We start from the raw sequence: 24,652 nt of genomic DNA, 5'->3' as shown, positions 1-24,652 counted from the left end.
AATAATACATTAAGCCTGTCAGTATTCTTTAATGACAAGTCAATATTCTTTAATAGCAAAGTGTGATTCAACTAATTTTGTCCTTTGATCAATAAAATAATTTGCATGACATAGTTAGAAGGCCTAAACTTGACTTAGCCTAGGTCTATTTTCAGCAGCATACTCTCTCAGATAGGCAATGTAAGTTGATATTTAAATCAACTATCTATATTAATGTGCTTTATTTGATTATTCTCATTAGTATTCTTTTTACTGGCCATGTTCTCCCTTTTTCTTATCCTTTTCATTATTGCTTAACATAATTTACTCAGACCTAGCTATCTCATGTTCCTCAGACCTAGCTACCTCCTGTCACAAAGCAATCATAAGAAATCAAACAAACATTTTTGAACTTTTTTCTAATCTTATTCCTTGCATGTCAACCTGCTTCATCTGCAAGTTGGAAAGCTTTGAGAGTCAAAGCTGACGAATACATTTAGACAAAAGGCTTACTTTCATAAAAGCATTACTGGGCTATTTGTCCTTGGTGATTACTATAATTCAAAGTATGCAATGTGTTAATAATGTCTCTATGTAATACCCGGCATGTAAGCCAGTGTGAGCTGTGTAATTGCAGATATATTAACATACATTCTGCTCCACAAATGACAGCTACTCTAGGCGTATTAGTCTCCTGGGAAAGGGGTAAAAGAGTGCAGTGTATGTGCTAATGCTTGGCCCTCCCTTTATCACAAAAATGTCACCTGACCAACCTCCAACTGTCGCGTAAGTGACCCTGACAACTACCAATGTTTGTGCCCTACACACAAGTTCCATACTCACAAACAATTGTCTTTACTTTATACAGTACCAATTGAACAGTTCTGACGTCACATCTGCTATACAATCTGTCAGTGATGCCTTCTCAGATGAGGAAATTAACATTGCATATACAAAATGCAAAGATCAGATACCAGAAAACATTCTCAAGGAGTGATCCACAAAAAAACCTGTCCTCTCACAAGAAAACATCATATACAGGCAGTCCCCAGTTATCGGCGGGAGTTCTGTTCTCGGTGGGGTGCTGATAAGCAAAAACCACCATTAACCGAAACTCTCTGATTTATGGCACTTATGGTGCCGATATCCAGTCAATGGGGCCTGTTAGGCATGTTATGGTGCCATAACTATTATCGGTGCCTTAAGGTGCTGATAACCGAAACTCAAGTGTGTTATGGCACCATAAATCACTGCTTTTATGACACTAGACAAATGCCATAAAATCAGGTCGCCATTAACAGAGTCGGCCGATAACTGCGGACTGCCTGTATCTCTGAGTGACTACTGACCTGCTCAGTGGAAACTGCCTCCAAAGGGGCCTGCAGATCTAAGCCTACTTTCAGTGTACCAGAAATAATTGAAAAAAAACCCAGAAAAAATTGAGGAAACAAATGATAAATTTTCACGGATCTGGGATGTGATCAAAGGAATACAAGAATCCATAGAGTCTTAAAACTGTGGAAACAAATAATCTCACACGGACCTGGGATGCGATCAAAGGAGTGCAGGAATCATTAGGCAATCGTGCAGAAATCCATCAGACCTCTCTGAATGCGGCATCCATTATTTCCTCACCTCCCAGAAACACAAGAGAAGTGAGGGTGAGACACAAATTCCTAAGGTAGAGCCTTGTGAAAATCCACACCAACTCTCAAATAGCCGCCTCCAAGATCGCAGACACCGAAAAATTCCTCCAGAAAACCAAAGGGTAGCCATCTGTGATAATTTGTGCCCTTGGACGCGAAGCCCAATTCAAAGCCTCTGAAAGCCATGAAGAACCAACAGACACTTGATAAAGCCTCTCACAAGAAGAAACTAATTGCACTTTGGAAATGGAGCAACACGGACACCTAGGAGAAACCAAATAAGATTCTCGGACAAGGTAAAAGTTCCTCAGTATGTGACAAATAAACTTTGAGAGCTCGAACCGGACACAGCAGCATCTGTGATCCATCACCTGCTATACGATCATCAAACAATGCTGCTGCAACTCTAAGACAATGACACGAACTTGACCATCGAGGAGATATCTTGTTTCTAAAAGACTGTTGCTGAGCGCAAGAGGCACCCTCAACAGAACCTTCTTATAAATGTCTGGATAGTGCTGAGGCAGATGATTTAACAAGAAGTCCCTCCCTCCTTGACAAGAATGTAGTACAGCCAGCTGAACTGTTAGTCTGGTATGCGAACCCCATCGAAACCAAAGAGATGAGGTTGTCAAACAGTCCAGGATCTGATAAACACCCATCAACTCTCACAACATCTACATAGAGTGGGACAAGGCCTCGGACTGGCTGTGAAAGGAGTCTTCCAAATAGTACAAGCCTCACGATCTGTAACCCCTACCACACGAATCAACAAAGGACCCCAAGAGAGAAGAGCCTCTATAGATTTGTAAACTGGAACTCGGACATCAGCAGAAGGGTTACCCGCTCTCATGCAGAACACTCCTGATTAGGAAGCAAGGATGAATTCAGTCTACTCAGCCCCTAAGTGATGCTAGCCTAGAGTTGTCTTCCCCAAAACTTGCCCAACTCTGCCGAAACCAGATCAGCTTACTTGAAGTTTGAGAGACTACTGGTTTAGTTGAATACAACGCATCAAACATTGCTTCAATTAACTTTGAGGTTCATCCATTCATACAAGCTTTCCTTCGTCGGAGAAACAAAAACCCACAACTAGCACCCGATTCTCTCTTCACAGGGTATCCTCTGTCAGGCTTGTCCGACCGCACCGGAACAGGAAAAGGAGAAAGGCTGAACCCTCACAAGAGGGGCACCCAAGAACCTGGAACTTAGTACACCTGGGTACTTGATACCAACACCTGACGTACATGATCCCATCATATTTGAGTCAACCGATCTGGTTGCACAACAATATACCAACAAGACAAGAATAAACTCCTGAGCAAGTCGTATTCGACTGTGCAATCCCGCATCCCCCCCAGGACTCGATGACATAACACCTGTCTGACTCCTGTCCCCCCCCCCCCCCCCCCAATAGCCAACCATCCCCAGTTCCGCAAATCATGTACCTACTAAATACTATGACATAACCCTTAGCTAGTCTCGCTCAACTGCACATACCCAGTGACAATAATGCAACACCTGTGCCGAATATACCTTGGCGATGAACGCCCACCCCTAAAACCACACACTGTTGCGTCAAATGTGTACCAAGACGATGACAACCTTGAGCCAGTCTCTCTCGACTGCGAAACCCTGCATCAGCCAGTGACTATGAAAGGACACCTGGCAGACAACAATGGGTGAGCAACTCCCCTTAAGAGCAGAGGCCAAAAAACGCGATCCAACAAACTCGGTTACACCAATACTAAACCAGGACAGGAGACCAGAGTTGAACCTACATTGATCATGTGAGGAAAGGAAGTATTCCCAGAAACCCCTGAATCAAGGCCAAACCCACATTGAGCCCCTTGGAGGGGGAACAGAAAAAGCCGCAGGAAAAGGTTGAGAAAAAAAAGCAGGAGAGAGAAAGGAAGAAGCCACACTCGGAGTAACCACCGGAGCACCTCACACCGACATTGTGCAGGTGGAGAACCAACTTGTGCGGCTCATTAAATGCCTTTTATGAAAGGTTACAAACTGTGGAACCAATGGGAGCTGCAGAAGGAAATAATTGCAACCCTAACGAAAGGTGGCCGAGGGCACAGACGGTACTAACTATGGTGCAGACGAACTGCCAACGGCCATAGCACCCCGCAATAACCGCTGAGGGCACATTACATCTCAAATCCCGCAAGTATAAAAAAGGGAACCGAAAAAGGAAGATTACCAGCTACCCTATTGAAAGGAGGGGCTGAGGACACAACCGGTACTGATACAGTCAACGATGGCGCAGACGAATCGCCAGCTGCCGTATTCCCCGCAAGAACCACGGGTGACACATTATGTCTCAAACCCTGTAAAGGATGAAAATATGGAGTTGCGGAAGATTCCGCAAACGCCTTTTGAAGCATCCAGACCAGCAGCCTGAGAACAACAGGACCCATGGAAGGTGCTAAGAAGACAGCCCTGCCAAAATTACTTCCCTCAAGCCCAAAGAGAGAGAGAGAGAGAGAGAGAGAGAGAGAGAGAGAGAGAGAGAGAGAGAGAGAGAGAGAGAGAGAGAGAGAGAGAGAGAGAGAGAGTCGTCGAACCCCAAATTTCAGGATTGAAACGATGAAAACTTTGCTTTGCTGTGTTAATGGCAAAGACACAGGATGAGCGAGAGAAGACTCTGAAGCGACCTCCGAAGAATGACCAGATAAAGAAGATTGTATTAAGACATGAGAAGTTTTAGAAGAAATTGGGAGAGAAAGAAACTAGACCAACTCTGTTCCCCATGATAATCTTAACAAACATTATTAGAAAACTCAGGAAAATTCTTCAAGACATGATCGTGAATACAGTCCATATTTAAGCTACTGTAATTTGTCTTTCTTACGATAATTCGATTTTACGATGGGGTTAGTCATTAAAATTGGCACTACTACATTTTGAAAATAAGTCTTTCTATATCTCACACGCAGCTGGCGCAGGCAGCAGCGTGCAGTCAGGCAGCGAGATAATTGAGTTTAATATAAAATCTAGACCAAAGGCCAAGTATTGGGACCTATGAGGTTATTCAGCACAAAGGAAATTGACAGTAAAAGGTTTGAAAGGTGTAGCAGGAGGAAAAACCTCTCCGTTACACTAAGAATCAAGTGTTAGGAGAGGGTGAAAAGTAAGATGAAGAAAGAGAATATGAAAAGAGGAAAGTAAAAGGAAGGCAGAGAGAGAGGCCAAATTACAACTGTCTAACTTCTCTACCTTCATATCTTTACACCATCTTCTAAGTTAATACTTACCACCTTCTAAGTTAATAAGTATTATCTTAAAGATATATATGTACTTGTATAACCATGTACAACCATGAACAACCGAACGAGAAACTACTTTGATCGCTAATACGATCAAATCTGATAGCAACATCCAAGCTGATAAGGTAATATTACGTGCATTGGCCACATGGATAAAACTCCCAAGCTTTTATATGAATTCAAACACAGTCGTGGTAAAAACAAGAAAACTACCAGTATAAAGGGCTCATTTACTGTTGTTTTCACACCAATAAAAGATAAATAGCGTAAATCTTGTAATACCAATGAAAAAGAGTGAAAACGAACGGAATCGCTGAAATTTACGCAATCTATTAACGGAGGGGAGAAAAAAAATAGTTTCCAATGAGACATATTAGTCAAACTTGGACTTAAAATTTGTCGTAAGACGCACAATATGACTGTTCCATATAAGTAAAGTATCCAGATATTCATTTATGCTAACTAGGAACAAGGACATTCTCCGAGACCCAGTGAGATGGTTGCATCTGGAGTGAAGGAATTGACTAGTCGGCATCTCTGCCTGTCTAGGCCACATCCCCCCCACCCCCCTCCCAGTAGGGCTATGCCTTAATGGCAAGCTTGTAGTTGTAATTCAATTGAAATGTAATCAATTTCACATTTTCAAGGTAATTTTAAGTGCAAATCTTTAAACTACCTAATATTAAATTTCAGTTGTAATTTGATAATGCAACTGGTAATTATATTTGTAACTAATTGACATCATGTAATTTCTGACGGAAATTCGTCTGCTTAACTGATTGAGACATCATACTACCGAATTCCATCACCTGAGGGAATATTCTTGGAGAGCAATGAAAAATACAAATTCCTTATGATTTCCGATTTATGATACAAGATACCATTACTAGCTATGTCAATGTCAACATGGTTAAAAGACCACCTTCCCGCTTGACTACTGCCAGACGAAAGCAAGGTATAGGTGGGGATGAGCTTAGTTACGCAGTCAAAGCTAGCCAATCAGGGCCAAGAAGTGCAATGGGAATAACAATACTTCTTCTATTTACCTCAGCTGAGAATGAGTTAAATAAGGCAAGGTAACTCGGACAAGCCATCAGCTGAATGACAATCCCAAACCAAGATATGACAGCTATATTAGTATTTACAATACAATAATATGAGGATACTTACAATATTGGATTACATAGCTGGCAAGCCTACAGTCCAATAATGCTGAAGTCGGACCGAATCTGATTCTCGTTCTTGTTCAGTTATGTTTTTGTACCAAATATCACACTATTCAATTCTCGTTTAGTGTTCAATTACTCCAATACAGAATCATCCTAAGTCAGAATGCACTGAATCTCCAGGATTGGCCAATATTTGTAATCACTATGTAGTATAGTGTATACTTTAGGCTGGACTACTGTTGCTAATGTTACTCAATTTCTCTTGTACTGAATTATCATAAGTCAATATGCATTGCCTAGAGATTTAACTGATGAATAAAGCCAAATTGACAATCTGATCACCAGGATTACCACTACCGTAAGATGACCCAAATTTACCCACAGACAGAAAAAGGAACCTTTGAAGATGAAGGAGCGCTATCCAAACCTTCAGAACCAGACAAACCAGACACCACGTCCAAACGACCAGCCACGGACTAGAAACCTTCTGTTGCAAAGAACTAAAAGCAGGAAATAAAACCAAAGATGGCTTCAAAGATAAACCTTCACACTAAACACTACAAGGGAGTCCAAACCCAAGGGAACTTAACCTGTGCTTCTCTTCCTAAACACTACTTGACCTGTTATCACTACTCGTCTGTCCCCAGCCTACCTTGCATTAACCTTACAACTTACACTTTAAGGGGAAATCTGCTGCTAAACTCTGCCTGCTCCGTGCTGGGTTGGCTGGTAGTTCCTACCCTTTTGGTTTTTGGATCTCCATGACCCCCGGCAACCGTTAGGGCTGGTTTTGGAACAGGCAGGAGAGCTGAAAGAGAAAGATTTGTTAACCTACACTACTACTGCTATCTCCATTTCAATTAGCTTGGTCATGAAATGAGCAAACAAATTAAGACATTCTGTCTTCCAATTCTGAACTGTTCCTACTCTAGCTCTTTTTTGCTTAACTCTTGTGATTTTGCTATTATCTTCTATTCCTACAACTAAGGTAGTCCTCTAAATGATCTAATGAACTAATCCTTACATTTATTTACACCTCTACCTGACATTGCATTGCACTTGCCTACCGCTAAAACAAAAAGAATGTCTGTCACTTCGAGTTATTCATCCTTCGTTGCACATAGCACAGGAACTAAGCATGTCGACATCTCAACCAGCAGCTGTTGGAGGAGAGGCTGATGAAGCAGAGATTGAGGTAAGGATTTTCTTGAGGCTCGACCATCTCCTCCCAATGATAACAGAGGAGTTTTGACAATCAAAAAAACCATTTAAATATAATCCAAATCGGGGAAAATTGGAAGAGACGTCTTAAACAAAAGCCAAGGATATCAAACCCTATCAAGGGCTTGGTAAACACTATGAGGGTCGGGCTAAAAGGCCAAAATTTCGCTGGGAGCAGGAACATGCCCGGCTCTCCACACGAACGAAGAACATTGAGGAGACGGGCCTGTGGTGGCCAGTATTTGCACCAGCGTTGCCAACGGTAACACAGGTAGGTAACTCATTTAGCTAGAGTTTACCTACAGCGTAGGTAATGCAGACTCTTAAATTTCCCATTTAAGTGGGTAAATCTGTGGGGGATATAGTTCAGGCTGGTCAGTGACCAGGGCTAATTCAGGTGTTCAATAAGAGTATTGCAATATAAAAAGTACCAGATAAAAAACTTAGATCCACAAGAGTATTCCAAGAACCTTGAATACAATTTACAATGTGCCATATAAGGCACACTGTAAGCCCCTACCATTTGCGGGGCAAAGTGACCATTATTTTTCTCATTCCTTCTCAGACAACATCCTACAACATTAATTATTATCACATAATTACCATATTCTTGGATGCAATAAAAAATCAAAAGGAAAGAAGTCAACAAAACTTGATAAGCCAAAGAACACTATAAAGCTCTTCTTCCAGTTTGTCAAACAAAGCATTTACACTGTAACAATAGAGGACAAAGATTAAAGACCTTACTCATATTGGGGCATTCCAAATAGTTGGTTTACTTACAGTTCGTTGATACGACCGCTTAACCGAGTCAGCATGCAAAAGGGTAAAGGACACATCCTGATCGTATTTGATGCACGTGTGTACATACTCATACTCTCCCAGGGCAGTTTCTCCAGACAAATAATCGTCAATGCCACGCACCTATAAATACAAATAAAAATATAAACCCAAAAGGACAACAAGCCAAAGTTATACCAATAAAATGACCCTATCTACACACACTAATGAGAACGGTAGATTTTTTTACACTCTCTGTAGCTTGTAATGTATATAGACTAAAATATGGATTTTATTTATTTCACTGCTCATGAAATTATGAAATGTTTGAGACAATAAGGCAATAAATTTCATGTATGTACATCAATATACATACTTTTCAATTATTTGCAAAACTTTTATAAGAAAATATAGATGTTTTCAAATGTAAAACCAATACAAAACACTCATAGTACAGTACTATTCTCTTCATGCCTTTATTGGAATAACAATTCCTTAGATATGGCACAGAAAAGTACAAATAACTAAGAATACCAATCCATCACTAACAGGACAGCAAATCTTTCATTTATAAAACAGGAACTTCAGTAAACCATTCTGAGTAAAACTTGAGGAACAACCTTCATTTCCAGTTTCAAAAAGTACATTATAAGAGAACAAGAAACAATTCTACATTCTCCTTGAGATTGGCCATTATTACAGGAGAAATTTGTAGTCAATGGCCAGTCAGTTAAATGAAAAAGACTACAGAATCAGTTGTTAAGTACAAGCAAAGCAGTTTTAAGTGGAAAAACTATGCTATTTAGCACCTCTCAATATATATTGCCTTTTTGTATAATGCACTCATATGTATACTACTTACCTTCTTGTGTAAATCACTTGATATTAACCTATAAAGTATCCTTATTATAAATAAATTTTGCAATGCCTAACACAAATTGGAAAGAAAATTTCTCTTCAATCAAAGAACCTAATGATAAGGCTTCTGCATTTTAAACAAACACCATTGGATTCTAACCTGAATGACATCAATTCACATACATACCAAAGACACCATGTTTTACTATAATCACAGTCCTCCTGTATAGTGGAATGATTAACGAGAGCAGCTTTTAAAAGCATTGTCTAAACTTGTTCCTACAGTACCTGCATCATAAATCAGGAAAAAAAAAAAACTATTTAAGCTGTTCAACTGGAGAGGTTTTATATTCAAGAGGTGATATGGTCAAATAAGAAAAAATGCACTGTGCTAACATCCTGAGTGACTGTACAGCTAATTTGGATTGATAAAAGCTGCACATTCTGATGAATAATTTTTTGAATTTTACATATAACTGATGATACAAGTGATCAGCTCCACATTGAATCCGCAATCTTGCATCACCAGGCAACAAACTTTTCCTCTTTTCACAAACTTACTTTTCCTTGATGCTGTGAAGCTGGTTAAAGTGTCTTGAGAACCATATCCTATTCACAAATATTTTCAGCTTTGCTAAGAAATATGAACACATACAAGCTGGCTCTAATAATCTACTACTACCAAAGTATGTATTAGTATAAGAAATGAAATTTCATTAACATCAGCAGGAAACTATGCACTAAACTAAAATTAATAATATTGCAAAGTGAATACATGATGAAAGATTTTAAACACTAATATCATTCTTTAACATTTAGCAGTACACTTGTATATTTAAGGTCATTGCAAATATAAAAATGTTAAAATCTGGACTAATTTATCATGAAAATTATGAAAATACATATGTGAAGGGAAACTTAAGTTACAGAGCAGTATAACATACTAGTTACATATTTGAAACATTCTACAAGCACACTCATAACACATGCTTAAAAAAATTAATAAAGGTCAAGTGTATTTATATAACCTGTGAATATAGCCTAAACAGATAAGTATTTCAAAATGTAAATCTGGATGAGGTAAAAACACAATGTGAAAAAAACATGAGTAATAATTTCATTAAAATATCTGAAAAGCTTATACTGTATTTTTATTCCACAAACACTTTTTTTTTTTTTTTTTAACACCAAAGCTAACACAAAAAATTTCTCAAACTTTACCCCCCCCTCACCAAAAAAAAAAAAAAATCTTACAAATAAAGCCCCTACACGCTACAGTGCTACAGATTTAATCAAGGTTATAAGACATTCCTAAGTACAGATTACTCTAAGTACCTACTAAGCCAAAAGCTATAAATACATTAGGTAATATACAGCTTGTCACCCAAGGGTGTTGCTATAGTTTTAACCCAGGAAAATAAATGAAATAATAATTTCTTAAATCTGTAGAAAGTGACAACAACAATACAAATGTTCCTACTTCTATTGCAGAAATACTTGGAATTAGCTCTCTGGTCTGGTTACAACTTTTTCATAACCAGAGACAATGCTTAGTTTTGCCTATGTAAGAAAAGCCACCTTATTTTCTGCACACTGATGGTCACTAGACTTGGTCAGTTCATACAAAACTACATAAACCCAGTAAACCATACTAAAATACTACTGCAATGACTCCTGAGTTTCAATTCTGTCTTTATGACAACACATTTACTGCCTAATACTTTAGTCTGATTAAACTAATCTACTACTCAACACTTCTAAACAAAATAATTATATATAACAATCCTATACAAAAGGTTTATATGTACCAATAATTTGTTAACACTAAAAATATGTAATTGGTCTGGATCTTCTAACTCTTCTTGGGTCTACAGAAGGCCAGTTGACACCGTTATGTACTATTCTCCCAGATGTGTTAATGTCTTAGCCATCTCCATCTCCCTTTTATCTTATCTCATCTACATACCGAATGTCCATAATTTCTCTCATGGTATCATTTCTAAGTAACTTACTATACAGGCAGCCCTCGGTTAGCAGCAAGGGTTCTGTTCCTGGACGCCGACACCAAGCGATTTTCAATGCTAAGCAATTTTGAAGTCTACAACGCCGCACACCTTCTTTCAGAGTAATAAACCAGTTAACCGCACCCTAGACCAGTCAAACAGCGCCGTAATCCCACAATGGCACCATAAGTAAAATTATATTTATGTGGTATAGTACTATAGAATTTGCTGTACAGTAGTATTATAAATACTTTAAAGTGAAAAAAGCCTACCTTTAATCCTTTGGGTGTCTACAGTATGTAAAGATATACTAAAGTTTTATACAGTGTAAAGGTAGCTATAGTGTTCAAGTTATGGTAATTCGTCTGACGATGATCCGATTTTACGAGAGACCAAGTTACAATAGCCTAACTTTATCCTATCTTCTAGTTACATAAGTTCAAAAACAGCAAAAGAGAATGATGAAAGTATGGTTTTAATGTTATACTCGTTGCGTAAACGCGTACAGCCATGAACAACCGAACAAGAAAACTTTTTTTCTAAGTACAACCGAATTGGATAACAACATCCGTTTGGCTTTGTCATCATACTATAATAATCTACTACCAAAGTTGTTATAAATGACGTTATGTAGAATAGGACTGAGATATCTTAAAGTAATAACTTTATTTGCTCTAGACAAAAAATCAATTGTTTTACTCAATAAACATGCCGCCAATGTAATCCGTTAACGAAAAAATTAAAAATATTTAGTTCACAATCACAACGAGACATTCAAGTCATATTTATATCAAATACACGTCGTATAAGGAAAAATGACCATGTCTCATATAAGTCAAGTACTATCTAGATATTCGTTTATGCTAACTAGAAGCAAAAAAATTCGCTCAGAATTGTGTTAAATATGGCAAAAAAACTCTTATTCGCCAACAGCAGATTTCCAAACCAAAACATTGACCGCTCCGTGGAATACCAGCTTAGATCTACCGTAGTATTTTATAATACGTACAATAATATGAGAATACATAAAACATTGGATACAGTGAAGTAATGTATAACTTTTTAAAAGATTTATGGGAAAAATGCATATTTACTTTTTCTTCTGTGCTTATCTTAATTTTCCTCACTATGCCATCTACATGGCAGCAGCATCTCGAGCTCGTACGGTCGTACCTCAATTTTTTTTTGGTGTAACAAAGCAAAAATTCAACCGAGTTGCAGAGTTATATTTTGTACTTCTATCCCATGGAAAAACAAACAAATTGCAGTGTTGCAAAATCGAATGTATCTGCGAGTTTTATCTTTTAAAATGAATTTATGCAAAAATTGTAAATATAATATTATAAAAATGTGATTCAATAATATAAATTAAAATCTCATTACTCGGGCACAACTGAACAACCTATTCTCTTCATCATGTGAAGGGCTATTACAAAATCTTCAAATGAACATGCTTACTGCAATACATTTTTCACACACATTTTAAACATAAGAGCATGAAAATTTGCAACAAAAAGCTGAGGTTTCATTAACATAATGCATTATAATTAGCTCCCAAATTAATAAAATATAAACCATGTGAAGTCTTTGCAAATGCATTTTTCGAAACAGCAGTGGACAAGAACGAACATGAAAAAACATCCTCCCGTAACGTGGATCATATTTATGTATCATATTTATGTACAAAAATAAAAATGATATTGTTATGATACAATAAAGTTTGTTCATACTTACCTGGCAGATATATATAATCAAGTACCCACCCACCTCCCCTCAGGGGACAGTGGAAATAAAATTATGAATAGAAAATGGGAATGGTTCCTGATAACCACCTCCCAGCGGCGGGAATGGGTACTAACCACCTGGCCGACCACTGCGTGTGCCGGAAGTTTTTGAAATTCTGTCGGACTTCAGAAAATACAGCTATATATATATCTGCCAGGTAAGTATGAACAAACTTTATTGTATCATAACAATATCATTTTGTTCATGAAACTTACCTGTCAGATATATATATAGCTGAATCCCACTGTTGGAGGTGGGAAGGGACAGAATAGAAGGATTTTGGGAAACAAATGCATGCAGATGATTTACATCTTGGTTCCACCTGTTAGCATAGCTGACTTTGTGATTACTGTCACCCAAGTCTGCTTCTGCTTTACTAGAGTTGCCAGCGAGGTAGAGACCTATAAAGCTGGTGCACTCCAGATGATCTGTCAACGGGGGCATGACCACAATGTGACTAGACCATATTGACCATACCATGAGGGCTAAAGAAGAAAATAAAAATAAAATAAATTATATATTATATATATATATATATATATATATATATATATATATATCACCACCTGACCAACCTAGCCAAAGTTAAGGTGTTTTAACTAAGGCTTAAGAGTTAAGAAGTAGCCATTGGCGGCGACTCAATAACCAAATTAAGAGCTCTTCCTAACCATTTTCTACAGGATAGGATGAGTGGTACTTCTTGCCCCCAAGATTGTGTCTGCAGACACGTATGGCCCTAGCGAGCAGCAGATCTCATATGCCGTCTTCACATCCCGCAGGAAGTGTGAAGCGAACACAGAGTTGCTTCGCTAAAACGTGGTACTCAGTATGTTACTGAGTGCCATGCTCTGTTGAAATGCTTCCGAGGCCGCGCCCTCACCTCGTGAGCATTCAGATCAAAAGATTTCAAATCTTTGTGCAAACACAACGAAGGAGCCTTTTTGAAAGAACTCCTTAACACTAAAGCCAGGGTGTTCTTTGATATGGGCAAGTCTGGTCTTTTTCGGAACACTGCAGATTGTCCGAAGGACTTCGACTTTCTTTAGTTTTATGTAGATAAAACTTGAGACCCCCGACAGGGCACAGGACTCTCTCTGGCTCTTGCCCAATAACTTTTGCCATCACTTGATTCCAAGCTCCTGGCCCAAGGACTAGACGGGTTTCCATTCTTAGGCCACAACGGAAGGTTTAGCGAACACACCGCATTGTTCCCTAAAGCCAAAACTTCTGACGATGGCTTAAAACCTCACTAACCCTCTTTGTCGTATCTAGAGTGGTTAGAAAATAGGCCTTTCTGGTCACGTGCAATAAGTTAACCAAAAGGAGAGGTTCGAAATGCTTTGACATCAAGAACTTCAGACTACGTCTAAGTTCCATATAGAAAGCTTCGATCTGGACATGCACAGTCAGTCCATCTGTACTAAAGTCAGGTGACCGACCAGTTGACCAGTCAGACGAATCAAGGACAGCAAGGCTGTACCCTGAAGACCATAAGGCACTATTCTTCGCTGAAGGACGAGTGTCTGGACTGCCTGGGCGATTTAAGCTAAGCAAACCTTGAGGGGTGTATCAACGCAACCCAACGTCGTTAGCGAATCAACTCCTGAGCAACTCCTGACTCGAGCTCCTGGTGCCAGGAGAAAGGAGCGAGGAGCAAAAAGGCGATTCAGTCCCGAATGACGAATGCCTGACAGTCCAACCTGGTCTCATGTAAAACGATCATCGGGGGTGTATAAACGCAACCCACTTCTTCAACAAGAAACTCAGGGCTACTATATGTCGCCTGATCTCGCACGAGTGTCTGACTCCGAGAAAACAGGTGAGACAAAAAGTAGATGGTGAGCGAGTTTCGAGATTCCACAGAACTCAAAGATCGTGAAGGGCTTTGTTGTTTGACAGAAGCAAATCTCTGAGCCCAAAGGCCGTCAACAACATATTTGCGTATTCTTTAATAGTTGTGACTGCCAGCTTATCCCATTCTTCAAACGGAAAGGGAAGACGGTAATCTTATGCTGTCAACATCTCGATAGTCTGAACGTGGTCAGACTCAGAGCGGAGAGGTTATTGGTACCTTTCGTGTTAGAGTAGACCGACTCTCTCGGAAAAGGTCCTTGGAAAGTGAACTAGGAAGGACGTGACCTCTGTGAATCTAGGATCTTGAAGGCCAACATGGGGCGATCAGCGTCATTGTCGCTCCTGTGACGTCATAAATCATTTTATTACATTTCCTAAGCGTTTGAAAAAGGGGAAAAGAGACTAAACATCCCTCACGTCATAAATCATTTTATTACATTTCCTAAGCGTTTGAAAAAGGGGAAAAGAGACTAAACATCCATCCCCGTTCAATATCATAGGATGGCGTTTAATGGTACCGCTCCCAGATCAAGAATAAGGGAGCAGAGAAGAAGAAGCCTCTTCGTCCTCAACATAGCATAGAGATGAATGAAAGGACGTCCCTAAAGTCTCCACAACTCTCAACATACTTCTAAAGAAAGATTCCACTCGGAAGTCAGTAGTTGCTGCCGTCGATCGAGACGATTCGTACAGACTTTTGCAATCCATCGTTACATTCTACGTCTGTTGTTATAATAGGCTCTTTCTTGTAAACCCGAACAGGGACCGAGAGAAGATACCTCCTAAGATATGAGAGAGCTGTGGAAGATCAGAGTTGATATGGACCACTGGTTCCAAAAACTCTTTTTGAGGACTGGAGGGACGACCGAATTGCTTCCACTTCTTTCAGATTATGATCCAGGGCATCTGAAACCCTCTCCAGATGTCCGGCACCTTCTTTCTATCACCTCAGGTGATACTTGACGCACTAAGGTATCAACGAAGGTAGAGGTAAAAATTCTTCAGGCCCAAATCGTAAACAAGAGCTTGAAGAGTTCAACAGAAACGTTCAGCCAGGCGACACACCTGGCGTGCGCTGGCGCGCGCTCGGCGTCCACTGGCGAGCACGCTCAGCGTCCACTGGCGCGCGCTCGGCGTGCACCCGCGCGCGCCTGGCGTCCATCCGAGCGTCCCGTCCAAACCGAGCGTCAAAAGAAGCATGCAGAAAAGCGTCACGCTCCTGACAGGCGTCAAAACAAGCGAGAGAAACTGCCTGCAGGGAAGAGAGAGATACATCTCGGAGAGAAATCCGACTGCACGAAGCAGTCTCAGGAGAAGGGTTGATCGTGTGAGAATACGAGGGGCGAGGGAACGCCTTCTTATTCTCACAGTAACAAAGCTCGGGCGTCCGCTCTCAAAAGCGTCCTGCTACTAAGACTTCTTTTTCATATTTCTCGGTGGAAAGAGGTACACGTGATCAGGCGACGTTCGCCTTCTTACTTCTCACTGAAACGCATAACGAGAGAGAGAGGACGTGAAGCGTCCTCTTCTATAAAGCTTCTATTTAGAGGGCGCGAGTCCTTCCGAAAGCTCCAACCCCTGCGCGGGGAGGACGCTTCGGAGGACGAGAAGCAATCCTTCAGGATTCGTGCACGTGCACGCACTTTGGCAGTCTGGGGATTTTCATCAGACACTGCTGAAGGCACGCCAGATCGGTGAGGGTTCCTCGTAACCCTCCTTCGGCTTTCGACATGCTCTCTCCCCGGGTCCTGGGAGTCAAGCAGAGGTCCCGGCCTAGAGGCGAAATAAGGCCGATCTGACGCACCCTCCACTACACAAGGGGCACTGTCACTGCACTTAGTCACTTCACTATTGCTCTCTAAAGCAAGCACTTTCGATTCTAAGTTACGAATCGAAAGAGTATTAGGGCCCGAAGGCAACATTACAGGGTTAGGAGTAACAATAACAGAAGTAGCACTCTTCACAACAATGAAGGAGAGCGATCACCTCTCGCAGACATATTCATAACCAGTAGGCCATACTACAGGGTTAGGCAAAAAGTCTACAGGAAGGTTAGCAGGTTCACTACCCTGACTTTTGTTTACTGATTAATTGCGTACAAACGAATCATACGTCTTCCTTACGGAATTAGACATGTTTACTGATTAATTGCGTACATACGAATCATACGTCCTCCTTACGGAATTAGACAAAGTCTCACACTCCTTACATGACAAATCTCAACAAAGAAGCAAGACCCATACCCCTCGTGCATACCAAGTGCGGATCTACCGAAGCTTTCGGTAGCCACACCCTATCTTTGCAGACAACACCCTCTGAAACTAGCCTAACTAGATTCAGATATCTTATGCAAAAATGAATCAAATTCAAATCAATTTAAGATAGCATATGCCTAGCCACAAATCCAAGTAAATAAATTAAAAGACAATTAGGATACTTAGCGGCAATGAAGTTTCCAAAATCCTAAGACGGAGGTACTGAAAACAGGTGTTTCCAGCACCGGCGACAGAAAAATTATGAATAGCAAATGGGAATGGTTCCTGATACCCGCCTCCCAGCGGCGGGAATGGGTACTAACCACCTGGCCGACCACTGCGTGTGCCGGAAGTTTTTGAAATTCTGTCGGACTTCAGAAAATACAGCTATATATATATCTGACAGGTAAGTTTCATGAACAAAATACCCTATACATAATATATTTTCACACACATGTTAAACATTAAAGCATGAACATTTATAAAATCCACACATCAATTGCTAAATTTGCACTTTTTACACTATTTTCGGAAGGACGGAAGGCGGCAGCGGACAAGAACGAACATGAAAAAACATCCTCTTTGATAATGTGGAGGGCAGTTTCAAAAGCTGCCTTTGTTATCATATTTATGTACAAAAAATACACTATACATAATACATTTTCATACACATTTTAAACATCAAAACATGAACATTTATAAATCTACACATCAATGGCTAAATTTGCACTTTTTTAATGCTATATTTTTGGAAGAGCGGCAGACAGCAGCATAGAACAGCTTCAGGGGCGTAAAAATTTGTAATATCATTGGCATAACTTTTAAGGTCTGAACCGTATTTCTACAAATGTATGTACTCATTAGACATAAGGGCGATAGCAGTGATGTTTACCGAAAATTGTGCCGTAAAATTACCTTAAAATACATTATTTTTAATGAATATTTTTGACAACAGCCATAAAACCAATTTGCCACTAAGTGGTTGCGCCATTAACCATGGGCTGCCTGTACTTCTCAATACTTCACTTCAAATTCTACAAAAACTTTTATATATATAACTTAATGCCTTACCATGATGCACATGAAAAACTTTTTAATCAATTTGTATTTTTCATAGCCAACAAACCTGAAGTCTTAACAATAGGATAATCTTTATCGCACCAGCTGGATCACATAACATTACAGATTAATAATAAACTATGTAAAATTCCTACTTTTGCATGCAATTTGTTTATATAATTCCCAAATCTTACTCAGCCTGCCCACTGTTTGCTATGCCTTGTTTTAGTCTTTAACTACAGTCCAACTCACTTTTCCTAAATATTTGAAAGATCCGACCACATTAATCCTTTCTCTACTGAATGTCATTGTGTCCTTATACATTCTACCCTCATTATGCGTTTCTCTTCCGGGCCTTTCTTTTAGATATATAAAGCATTCTACTAAGCAAACTTTGTAAATCTTGTGTTTTGAGTGTTAACAAGCATCATCTACATATTCTAAGACTGTCAACTTTCTACAATTACTTCCGTTAAAACCTACTCTCCCATCTCAATATGCTTTTTAAATTGTTTATATGAAAGAGCAAACAGCAAAAGTGAAATAACATTCCTTTCTAACATCTATTTAACTAATACTGAAAGTACCTTTATCTGTCATAAATACATTCAATTTACCTTAAGGTTTGAAGAATGCATTGCTCTGGAGTTGTTATTATTTTTGAAGAAATTTAATCATACCACCAAGCTCATAACTTCTCATACAGCTAGCCTTAAGGAACAAGCCATCAATACAACATTTTGAAAATTGCATTATGTATTATATTTCAGGTTCTGTTATCTGAATAAGAACAGAGAAAACATCACTTGAAAATCATCAATGTTTTGGTACCTCAGAAAGCAATTATTTGACCTCTACAATCTACCAATAAGCTAGCAGTGTCCAAGACTTGCTATTATGCCTTCACGGTTTCATAATGGATTCCGACATCAAGTGAGGAACTTCAACTAGTATTTACTATGCCCTTAAAAATCTTCAACTACAAGGTAAATTACAAGAGCAGCTTGCACAGACTTTGCTACCGTGCCCCTGAGCTTTCACAGGAGGGGATTAGGAAAACTTGAAAAAGCAATCTTGACGAAGAAAAAGGAAGAGGCAAAATGAAGGGTCGTATTATTTAAAATATCTACCTTAAGGACATAATCAGCTGATTCACCCTCAAGCTCCAGGGTACAGACTGTGTGCATCACGACGTGTTCCACACTGGAATTTACTGAAAATGAAAATGGGTAAAAAATGGAACAAATTCTCTCAAAGCTGAAAAACAAAACACAAATTCTTGAGATAAATAAAGATGACTTCAAAACAATGCCCAAATGACTAGAATATGCTAGAGACTCCCAACTGACTAGTTCTGTATTCATAATAAAACAGCGAGTCCTGTATACCCATAATGGTAGTGTAAAAGGTTTGATGCAAGGGCTATTCAAAATCCAGAAATGATGAACCTCTAATGAAGATAATTGCGTACTTAGAAAAAACAGAATTTAGGCAAGTGTCATAGCACAAAATTAATAAATACACAAATGCAAGTATGTGCCAACATGCACACAAACACTTTTTCATTCACTCAAATCTACACAAAATCTTAGTGAGGAATAGGCCTCTTATACCTTTGTGGTGGGAAAAATGTTAAAGCTTGGAAAATTTATATTGAAAAAGAAACATTCATAAAACAAAAGGAAAAGAGCTTACAATTACAAGTGAAAGCAAGAGTCTTATCCCCATAGTAGACTTTGAGCTTAACACTTAGATTTGGGTCCTCGGAGCCCTCGATGCAGGAACTATGCAGTAATCCAGGATTTCCTACATGGTCATCCCAAGTATATTCAACTGTAAAGAAAAAAGAAAACAAATAAGCAACACAAGTTAAAATTAGTGTTTCCAAACAGAGGGATGAAGTGTAATTGAGAGTAGTTATACCGAGGCATGATTTACCTAGCTAATCTTTTGACTATAGCAATTTTAAAAGTGGCAAATTAAAAACACATATCCTACAACGATAAAACTTAAGAATGTAGAAAAAGATATTTAAATGAAAAACTATTATTTAAGCTTAAAATTTTAAAATGTTACTGTGGTTCAATGAATGAAACCCTACATCATTCACTATCTATGTTCATAGAGCAGGTTTTTTCGTAAGGGGGGTTACACTCTCAGTAAGTTTCCTCTTTACTCTCCAATCTAGTGCACTTTCTACCTATATTTCCATATGGGTCATGTCTTCGTCTATGATTGACCACCTCCATGATCTTTTGGGATTGCCTTACTGGTTGGCATTCCATCTGATCCATTTTTCAAACTCTGCCTCCTACTCTCTCCTTCCCATGAAGTGTCCACACTATTTCAATCTTCTGAAAACTCAAGCTGCTTTCTAGCCTTTGAACACCCCAACCATGAATCAGTAACTGTTTCATCACACCCTCACACATCCTATACTGACTAATTTTCATAGACAAGGAAATTCCAGTAACACCAGCTGGTATTAAAAATGTTTCTATTGCACAAACCCAACAAAGAAATCAACAAGTCTCATAGTTTCAATGGGACTGTAGCTAAGTAAAACTTCAATGAACTTCATAGGCACACTTTTTACGCAGTTGTTTTGCATAGTCTGCAATATTCCATTTTCCTTTCCAACCTGTTAATCTTTAAATATTTTTCTTTTTGCATTTTGCTTTCACTTGAATTTGCTTGGTTTTCGTAACTTTGCAGTTTTCTTGTACAAGGCATTTCACATAACTAACTGTGCTAGTCCATTTCCAATAATTCAGCATTCTTCCTCCTGCTGGGCTGAGTGTAATACACACTGATGAAGTTCTTATCAACTTATTGCATAGTTTGTCAGGATTACTGATAGTGCTATTCAACTTTGGATATTCAATTTTACTTTTTCTGATTACCTTAAGGTTCTCTAACATTGTGAGTTTGGCTTACGTAAATTTTAAGAATTTTTTGAGTCAATTATGCAACACTTATGAGTGGTTAATTATGCAAAGTTACTCAATTTTCCTTTTAACAGTGAGCCATCCTTAGTGAATGAGAACCAAGGAATATTTTGGCAGAAAAAGGTCCTATTACAATGAATGTAATGTTTGTTTCAATCTGTGGTAAGTGCCTAACCACGTTCTAGTATACATGCAGCCCCCAGTTACAGACTGGTACAGTTCCTGGGGACCTGACACTAACCAAAATTCAACTCTACAGGCGCCACAATCCACCTTACGCAGCCCTAGACTTGTTAACGATGCTTTAGACAGTGTCACAGCCAGATATTTTGCCCTAATATGTAATAACAGTTTAATGAAAATGTTGAATTTCATTTGCCTAATTATTTTCACTATGGTCTGAATGGTAGTTCTACAAATTTTTGTCAGATTCGTTGAACTTACAGGTAAATCGAATAAAATGAATGGAGAGAGAGAGAGAGAGAGAGAGAGAGAGAGAGAGAGAGAGAGAGAGAGAGAGAGAGAGAGAGAGAGAGAGAGAGAGAGAGAGAGAACCTTTTCAGACTGTTAATGTTTCCTCCATCTCTCTATTTATCATATCTTCTAGTTAAAAAAGTTAAATAAGCAAAAGAGAATAATAAAGTATCGTTAGTAAAGTTATAATAATTGCTTAAATGCTACAGCCATAAAAATAATGAAACTGTTGTTTTGCTACAACAACCAAAGCAAATCTGATAATAACAGTTTTGCTTGCATTTCAGCCACCGTACAATGGTAGCAAATTACCCGAGTTATGTTAAAAATGATGTTAAGTAGAACAGGACTTAAATATTTTTGCATTATACCTTTATTTGCTATGGAGAAAATATTGGCAAGGAAATATTGTACGTGTACTGCTAAATTTAAGCTGCAGTTGTAGCTGAACCTGAGAAGAAAAATGTCAACCGCTAATAACTATAAATGATTGTGCATCAGCAACATGGATGAAACTCTACCGCAAATAATTGTGGACAAAAACTATTCATATTATTATGAAATAGGATGGAAATAGAGAATGGAATCTATTAATTTTTTACACAAAAAAACATGCTCCCGACACTATTAACAAAAAATATTACTTAATCTAGTTCCAAGACATATTTAAGTCATGTTTCAACTAAAAACACTTCATATAAAGAAAAATAACCTTGCCCCAAATATATAGTTTCTAGAGATTAATTTATGCTAAATGGAAGCTAATCATCGTTCCGAATCGAGTTAAATATGGCGAAACAATCTTACCTCCGCTCTCAGATGATTTTTACAAACCAAACATTGATCGCTTTGTTTGTATTTTATAATACTACAGTAATACGAGACTACATAGATTATTACTGGATACAGTAAAGTGAAGCATAACATAAAAGACCCAAGGATAAGATGCAAATTCATTTTGTTTGTATTTCATGAGGGTCTCTCGCCACTTAGGCCTAGCCACTGATAACCCGACAATGAAAAAATAACAATCTGGTTCACAACATATTTCAACTTAAAAACACTTCAAATAATGAAAAATAACCTTGTCCCATATAAATAGTTTCTAGAGATTAATTTACGCTAAATAGAAGCAAGAGTTGAATACAGCGATATCATCTTACCTCCGCTCTCAGCAGATTTTTCCAAACCAAAATATGATCCCTTTGTTTGAATTTAATAACACAATAGTAATATAAGACTACATACAGTATTGTATTGGATAGAGCAAAGTAAAGGATAACTTTTTAAAAGAGCCAAGGAAAAGATGCATATTTTTTATGTTGGTATTTTATGAGGCAGTCTCGGCACTTACCCTAAGCCACCAATAACCTGACAACAGTGCTATAAACCCTACAGAGGATAAAATCCAGTTATGAATTTATTGAACAAGCACCATAAAACCAAAATGCCGGTAACTGGGGGCTGCCTGTATCTGAGATGATCCTCTCACTGTCTGACCACGCTCTGGTTTACTTGTCAGGGGCTGTCCAGAAAAGCTTGAATCCTGTTCACGGCTTTCCTGAAAGAGACCTTCATTTCCTGGGTTTGTGCCACGGCCCACCAGCTATGATAACTACCAAGACTGAAGTCAATGCTCAACAGCTCCATTTTGATACACCTCACAAACACTCCTTGCTACCACTCCGCCACACAGATGTTCATAGAAAACCACCTAGACAATTTAAAAATCATTGTAAGGCAAAAAATGTCCAGTCTGATAACCCGAGTGAGAAACAGCAGCAACTCACTCACACAAAGCATCCTAAGGAGTGAAGCAAGAAGATCTAAACTGTGGGAAAGATGGGAAAATGAGGCCTTTGTTCCCTAAAGGACTTAATCTCTGTATGGCAAGATGTCATCAGCAGATTCTGTCATTATTATTATATTTATTGCTGATATTTTACTTTTTCATTATGACTGTGAATACTATCAAGTTAAAATTTGTTTTTCTACGTTCAATTTTCGTATTTATCCCTATGGACCTGTCTAGTTGAAATTAAATTTATATAATCTGTGCAATAACTGTTATAACTGAATGCATTTTTTTCTCGGCAATATCATTACTGTTATTACCAGTATTATGATTACTATCTTTTATGCTACCTCAGATATTGTGTGGATAAGTGCAATTATTAAATTTTTTTTTATCATGTCTCATGTATCTAGATTGTGTATGTTACTGTCTGCATTTTGTATATTCCATGTACAGTGGAACCTCTACATATGAAAGTCCCTACGTACGAAAAATCCAGGTTACAAAAGCAAAGATGAAGATTTTTTTGCTTCTGCGTACGAAAATAATTCAGGTTGCGAAAGGGTAAAGTCCAAGATTCACCCGGGCCACAGAGAACAATTTTAAAACTCGCGTGTCGCCAACCCAATAGACTCGCCACCAACCTCCCACTTTCCCATTGGTTCCTGATGCTAGTCACTGCCGTAAGATCCTGCTCTCCTATTGGTCAGCATCTCTCCCTTCATGCCTCTATGTAAAGGCGTTCCTTGGCCATTTTTTGCGGCAGTGTTATCGTGAACACCTGGAATTCGTTCGTTCACATATATTTCGTTTGTTAACGTAAATTCGTGTTAGTGATTTCGCTTTCATTGTACTGTAAGTTACTTTATCGTATTGTGTGTGAACTTAATGACTTACATTGCTAGCCATGGATCGCAAGAATGTTGCTGAAGTTCACGGAAAGACGAGGATGCTTTCTATGGAGACGAAGATGGAGATAATCAAGAAGTGTTAATGTTTTCTGCCATTTGTTAATGTGTTTCATAAAGTTTAGTGTAAATGTTTTCTGCCATTTTTAATGTGTTTCGTAAAGTTTAGTGTTCATGTTTTCTGCCGTTTGTCCTCCCCCACTGTCGCCACTTTCGGACATCACCTCACTCGAAAGGTAAGGTTCCACGTTTTACTACATATGTACGTACATGTACACAGTATTTCTTGTACCCTGTACACTATTACACTTTATTTACAGGTACATTAACAGTTAGGTTGAGTATTGAATGGTCCAAATTGTTGTATTTCATTGTTTATTGGTCAATTTAGCTTTATTATAAAATTTACTGTGGTGTTTTTATAGGACTTGGAACGAATTAGGCAATTTACATGTAAAACGTAGTTCTAGATACGAAAAAATCAGGTTACGAAGGCTGCTTTGGAAAGGATTAATTTCGTAACCTGAGGCACTACTGTATAAGGCCCTGAGCTGAAATAAAGGATATTATTAAAACGTCATGGTATTCTGAAACCAGCTCTGATGGGCCATTCTCGATCTGAGAAGCCGGCTAGCAGAGACAA

The 24,652-nt window shown here is 38.7% G+C and overlaps 1 protein-coding gene across 4 annotated transcripts in view; it reads right to left on the bottom strand.

Annotated features, from left to right (window-relative positions):
* Positions 1-24,652, bottom strand: part of LOC135214478 (phosphatidylinositol 4-phosphate 3-kinase C2 domain-containing subunit beta-like) — a 184,644-nt gene that overhangs the window by 103,587 nt on the left and 56,405 nt on the right. For all 4 annotated transcript variants that reach the window (XM_064248826.1, XM_064248827.1, XM_064248829.1 and 1 more), the window contains exons 5-7: positions 19,580-19,717; positions 19,015-19,097; positions 8,074-8,214 (exon numbers count right to left, since the gene is read on the bottom strand). In XM_064248826.1, the coding sequence (XP_064104896.1) occupies positions 8,074-8,214; positions 19,015-19,097; positions 19,580-19,717 (362 nt within the window). The remainder of the gene's footprint in view (positions 1-8,073; positions 8,215-19,014; positions 19,098-19,579; positions 19,718-24,652) is intronic.

Source organism: Macrobrachium nipponense, chromosome 45, assembly GCF_015104395.2.
Source record: "Macrobrachium nipponense isolate FS-2020 chromosome 45, ASM1510439v2, whole genome shotgun sequence".
In the NCBI taxonomy this organism is placed as follows: domain Eukaryota; kingdom Metazoa; phylum Arthropoda; class Malacostraca; order Decapoda; family Palaemonidae; genus Macrobrachium; species Macrobrachium nipponense.
This window is presented reverse-complemented; position numbering and strand designations above follow the sequence as displayed.